Raw genomic sequence first — 6,000 nt, 5'->3', positions numbered from 1 at the left:
GGCTGAGCAGAATCATTAGCCTTTTTTGAAAGCTCTTAGCGGACATTAATGTACACCCAAGAGTTGAGAGATTTCCTAGTAAGGATTTTCTTTGCTAAACTGACATTAGCTGTCAAACTCAGATCTCAGTGAGGCTCGCCGCTCTTCACCTTTGTCCCTGAACCTCAACAAAGACCACCCAGACTCCACGCCTCCCAGTGTTATTCCTATTAAAGTCTGGACTAACTGCAGCACAGCAACATGGAGACAACCAAAAAGATCCTAGTTGCCAAAGGCAGTTAGTTCATTCATGGCATCTGGACATCCAAGTAATAAAAGCAACTATTATTCTGAGCACCCAAGTGCCAAGCCCGGTGCACTTTACCCACACCCACCCTAGCGGGGCGATTCGGGGCACGTTGCAGTTGGATCTCTCAGTTGCTTTCCCCCGGTCCAGGCTGAGAGAGACTTCAGAAGGTGGTTAGAACCCCGCAGTGGGACCCTCTTGCTTAACACCTGGGCTACATGCCTCCCACACCATCAGGTGACTAGACTTGAGTCCTTGGGAAGCCTGCTTTAAAGCAGCATTAATTCCATCCATTTGGGAACAGGTAGAGAGGCTTTCATAAATTGAGAGATTACCAAAAGGCCCTGAGTAGTAGGAAACCGATGAGCAGCTGCTGTGCACCTTCTGTCCCTGGGACTATCTGCCTGGGGCCCCAGCAGGGGACCTGCCAGGCAAGATGGATCAGCTCCTGCAAGTACTCCCTGCCTGTGGAGCGACGCCTGCGGCAGCAGTGGCAGTGATCTGGGGCTTGGTTACCAAAGCCTCAGTGCAGTATAGGATTCTTCCTCAGGTCAACCTGAGCTTCATCTGGCTAAATCCCTGGCGGTAGGGATGGGGACGCAGGTTAAGTCGAAAGAAAAGTTTCAACGGTGTGTTTATTGTCTCTAGCTAGTTTGGTTTTGCCCTAGAGAGCCAGTATGGGGAACAAAGTACATATCACAAACTTTGTGTAAATGAGAATTTATTGACGAAGACACAAGGTCAAGCTTCCCCCAACCCCCACCCTCCCCAAGAATACAGATCCCAACAACAAAAGAATGGTAAGTATTCTTAGGGCAACACGTACCCACCTCCCACCCCACCCCCCCGCCCCATTTCTCTCCAGAGTCCCACGCTTCACAGCACAGACACACGGAACAGGCTCGGGCGAGGACAGACACTCAGGGAATCTCTGACCAGCAAGAGTTCTGGGTGTGTGCGTGCTTCCCTTGCCCTTTGTATGACACCAGCTGACGGTACAAAGACATACTGAGGCAGAGGAGAGGGGAATGCAAGGGCAATCTCCACAAGTTTCCCAATTCAGCTATGCTGACCAGGGCCAAAAGGGAAGTTGTGGTGGAGACAAGAGGCTGTCTGTCTCTTCAGGGGAGGTCCTCTTCTGTGAAACAGAATCCTTCCCTAACTGCTTAGGGGTATAACAGGAGGCAGCCTCTCCAAGGAGAGAAGAGTTCATGGATTGGCTCAGTCAAATCAGCTGAGAGCAGCAGCTGTTACCGTCACTGCTGAGGAAGGTTGAGAGAAGCCTAGTTTCAGGGGTAGAGGGACATATTCTGGTACAAATTGGGTTGTCTGCGTGCCTTGATACACACTCCTCCTGGAACTACAATTTGCTTTGAGATGAGAACACTGTGTATGTAGTGTGAACCTTCTTCACTGCTTGTAGCCAAGGGACTCCATGAATGAGTTCCCAACAAGGGAAAATTATCAACCTGATTTTCCACCCCACATAACTGTCAACCTACCCACTTCCCATATTCCTGTGCTATTTCCTATTCTCCACCCACCGGCAAGGACAATTCCTTCCCCTACCCCAGAAATTCTTCTCTTAGAGATTCTCCAGGTTTAAGAGACTGCATTGGGGAGCCCCTCCTACCCCAAGTTTTGTGACTGGTATGAATGAGGGTCACTTCAGGCATGACAGGGATGGGGAATAGTTTCTAATCTTGTTTTCTAGTGATTCCTCCTTTTGGACTCACTCTTAGGTCTGAGTCCAACTTGAAGCTTTGGACCCAGAAGTGCCTCTGATTTGAGCAGGGGCATCCAAGAAGAGCAGTGTTGGTCAGGACCCTGAATACCGGTGCCAGGCAATGCAAAAAAGTGTCCACAGATGAAGCAGTGTGAACACTACCTGGTGTTTTAGGCATGAAGCATTCTTTGACAAACCACACCCAGTGCATTAAGGGAGGGAATTTCACGTCTCCCAGTCTTTTCACAGAAGACAAGAACTGCTTAACCCTCTGAGGCAATCTCATTTGCCATGGAGCCTAAGTAACACAAGCAAAGAGCAGATCAGAGAGCTGCAGGGGTAAAGTGAATGTGTGACATCTCTATGCTCACTTCATCTCTGTACCTACCCTGCTGGTCTCAAGAACTGCAGCTCCAGGAGCATATGGGGAAACATTAGCTACTCCTCACTCTGGCATCTGGATTTACCTTCAAGTAATTGAAAGCTACTCTGCTCCCGCCCGATGCCAATGAATGGAGTGCCAAAAGCAATATGGAGTATGAGAAAAGCCACAAAGAAGCAGGTACAGAAAAGGCAGAACGGTATTGAGAAAAAGAAAATTAATGAGACTCTTGCAGTGAAAACATCATTGATAGGGATTTAGAGGAGACCCAGTCCCCCAGTACTGCTACTAAACAGCTAGCAAACAGGCCCCAGGCAGTAACACTCTTTTTGCCTTTTATCTTTTTCCTTTTTAGAAAAACAGGATTGGATAATTACTAAAGTCTGTTTCAACTCTAAAACTGAAGTGGACCTGAAAATTAAATACAGGGAAGGAGCAGAGGAAGGGCATTCTGGCTCCTGCTCCTCGGGCCTACTCACATTCCGTAGTCAGTGTGTTACCGGGTGATCGGAGGAAAGGATGTCGTAAGTTTCAATTTTTCTCAGCTTTGGTGCTGACAGGTCCAATTTCCTGCACCCTGAAACATCACTCAAGGAAGACTATAATTCCCAACTGCAGAGCAGTGAAATGAGATGGAGTAAGGGGAGTCACAAGGAAAAGGGGTTTGGAGAGAAAAAAGTGAAAACGCACATGACCCACAAGGGTCCAGGTTGTCATATGCAAGAGAAGCCCTACCAGGGTGGCCAAGTGGCTGTCTTGGCCCTCCAGGACTGTGCGCTTAATGACAGTCAGTTGTTCTAACACGTTCTACCAGTTACACAACTCTCAATTTCTCATATGTACAAAAATATAAAACAATAAAGTGCAGTTTAGGTTTCAGTGACACTTTTCCTTGCTTTAATATTTTTTGTCTTTTTCTGCTTTTGAAATGAGCTTTCGATTACAAAATATCAAACTACACTCAAAAATGCCAGTCGTTGGCACAGTATGGAGAAGCCCACAAGTAAGACAGATAGCAGCAGGTGGCAAGAGGTGGGAAGTGACTAAAGCAGTGGTTACAAATGTTCACAGGAAGCTATAACTATCCAACAGATCGTGCCCTAATGTTAGCACAGGTTAGACTAGTCACTACCTTGGTGGGTGGCCTCAGTGTGTTTGGGTTCAGATTCTACATGGCAATGCAATTTCTTCCAGTTTAAGAGTTCTTGGCTTGCACCGGATCACAGGGTGGCCGGAGGGCACCAGACCAGTTTATTAGTTTTTCAAAATGCTGTCGTAGACCTGATAGATGTACTGAGAGACTTCAGGAGCTCTACACTTCAGCGACAACTGTTAGGAGGAAAAGAAGAGATATTAGCAGGGAGGCTGGCATTCACTGGAAAGGTATCCAAACATTCAGTTCAAGAAAACCTCTTTCTTACACAAATATCAAACCATTATGTTGTATACCTAAAACTACAGTGTCAATTGCATCTCAAAAAGCTAACCTTTTTCTGATATAATGGGAAGGGAGGTTCTATTACAAGCAGAGATCCTGTTACTAGGTACTGTGAGTTTCAGAATTTTCAATTTAATTAATTTCAAGTTGTGCTGTATTTCCACCTACATTCTATTTGGTCTGTAAGGTTAGGAAATAATCCATACTAAAAACATCAAAGCCTCTAACTGCAGGGGAACAGCTGCTCATATGTTTTGCTAGAGTCATGGGAATGATAAGGGAAGAGCTAAAACCCTTAATTTTCAATAGTCATTTTAGCTACTGGCCTGTTTCTCAATCCAACAAGGATGACTATCTTAGTCCTGATTTTAAGAGACTGTACAATCAAGTAAAATAAAATATTAAGTTAGGTAGGTCCAAGGTACTAGTCCTTTTTGTATTATATTGAGGAGAGCGTAACTACAAAAGACATTTACTTAGTGAAAGTGGACAGCAATTCATGTCAATAGCTTAATCTTTCCTATCGCTAAAAATGGACAAATTAGGGGCCTCCCCGGTGGCGCAGCGGTTGAGCGCTGGGTTGCGAAGCTGCCCGCAGCCTCCGCGGAGCCGGTTCGATCCCCGGCTGCTCCCAGGCCACCGGAGGAGGGTTCCACATGGCGCGCAGACCTCTCCTGCCGCCCGCTGCTCCCCTCAGCAGTGTACTTCGGTCCTTCTGCCTGCTCTGCTCCCTGCTCTGGATCTGGTGAATTCTCTCACCCTCCCGCGCTTCTGACTGTACCCAGTGCATGTATAAACAAACAAACAAAATAAATAAATAAATTAAATAAATAAAGCATGCCTCTATAAAAAAAAAAAAAAAAAAAAAAATGGACAAATTAGATACTTCTACTACTCTATTCATACTTCTTCTAGTTTAATGATTACCAGATTAAAATGGAAACTTTTTTTTTAGATTTATTTACTTACTTATACAAACACTGGGTATAGTCAGAAGCGCGGGAGGGTGAGAGAATTCACCAGAGCCAGAGTGGGGAACAGAACAGAGAGACAGATGAAATACACTGCTGAGGGGAGCAGCGGGTGACAGGAGAGGTCTGTGCACCATGTGGGACCCTCGCACCGGCGGCCGGGATCGAACCAGTGCTGCAGAGGCTGTGGGCAGCTTTGCAACCCAGCGCTCAACCGCTGCGCCACCATGGAGGTCCGTTTACGTTTCTCTTTAAGTCTATGACCATACCACCCTGAATGCACCCAATCTCATCTAACATTTATAGTTTTAATATTTAGTCTCAAAGGCATTTCCAAAATAGCTCCTTGATATTAATTAGGCAGACAACTCTGATAAATGTAAAATCCCTCCAAACTTTGATCAATTTAAGAATATAAATATGCAAAGAAAATAGTTCTCTGCTTTGGACAAAGCTGCAGTTACAGGCATTTCCCTGACTTTAAAACCCCCTATAGAGACAGTTCTTGTACCTCCTCCTCCACAATCTCTCCACTGTCAATTTGTGGAAAATTCTAGTGGGAGAGTATGTGGGTTCAGAAAAGGAGAGAAAACCAGAAGAGTAAGAAAAGTTTATGGGAGTTAACTTGCAGATTAAAGAGGGGCAGTTCCTCTTCTCCCAAATACTGTTCAGTATTAATTTTTACATTTTTGTAATAATACTTGAAGTTCTACTAGTTGGATGTTAATTTTTTTTTGTTCATGACTAAGAAAATGTTAACTTCCTCAACAAAAGCCCAATATTCCAGGGTTGCCACTGCAGAGAGTCTCGAAGGGACTCAGAGTTTCAGACGCTCTTTGGTAGAGGGGAAGGGACAGAGGAAGAATCTCTGGATTCTTAGTATGTTCCCTTCCCTCAACAAAGTGTCATCTTTTGATTTACACCCATCCCCTGTAACTGAATAAGGTGTAGTTAACAGTATTATACCACAATCAATTTCCTTGTTTCAAAAATGGACTGTAGGGAGCCTCCCTGGTGGCACAGTGGTTGAGTGCTGGGCTGCGAAGCTGCCTGTGGCCTCTGCAACGCCGGTTCGATCCCCGGTGCAGGGCGAGGGTCCCAAATGGCGTGCAGACCTCTCCTGCCGTGCCTGCTGCTCCCCTCAGCAGTGTACTTCGTCAGTCTGCCTGTTCTGCTCTCCACTCTGGCTCTGGTGAA

At 45.8% G+C, this 6,000-nt stretch overlaps 1 protein-coding gene across 4 annotated transcripts in view; it reads right to left on the bottom strand.

Moving 5' to 3' along the window:
• Nucleotides 1–1,136: 1,136 nt before the first annotated feature.
• Nucleotides 1,137–6,000, bottom strand: part of AP2B1 (adaptor related protein complex 2 subunit beta 1) — a 102,656-nt gene continuing 97,792 nt past the window's right edge. For all 4 annotated transcript variants that reach the window (XM_037494107.2, XM_037494110.2, XM_037494108.2 and 1 more), the window contains one exon: nucleotides 1,137–3,723. In XM_037494107.2, the coding sequence (XP_037350004.1) occupies nucleotides 3,649–3,723 (75 nt within the window). In that variant the 3' untranslated portion in view covers nucleotides 1,137–3,648. The remainder of the gene's footprint in view (nucleotides 3,724–6,000) is intronic.

The sequence above is a fragment of the Talpa occidentalis genome, unplaced genomic scaffold (assembly GCF_014898055.3).
Source record: "Talpa occidentalis isolate TD23 unplaced genomic scaffold, MPIMG_talOcc4v2.1 talOcc4.7, whole genome shotgun sequence".
Taxonomy (NCBI): Eukaryota; Metazoa; Chordata; class Mammalia; order Eulipotyphla; family Talpidae; genus Talpa; species Talpa occidentalis.
Note: the sequence above shows the minus strand (reverse complement) of the source record. Positions and strands in the feature narration are given on the sequence as shown.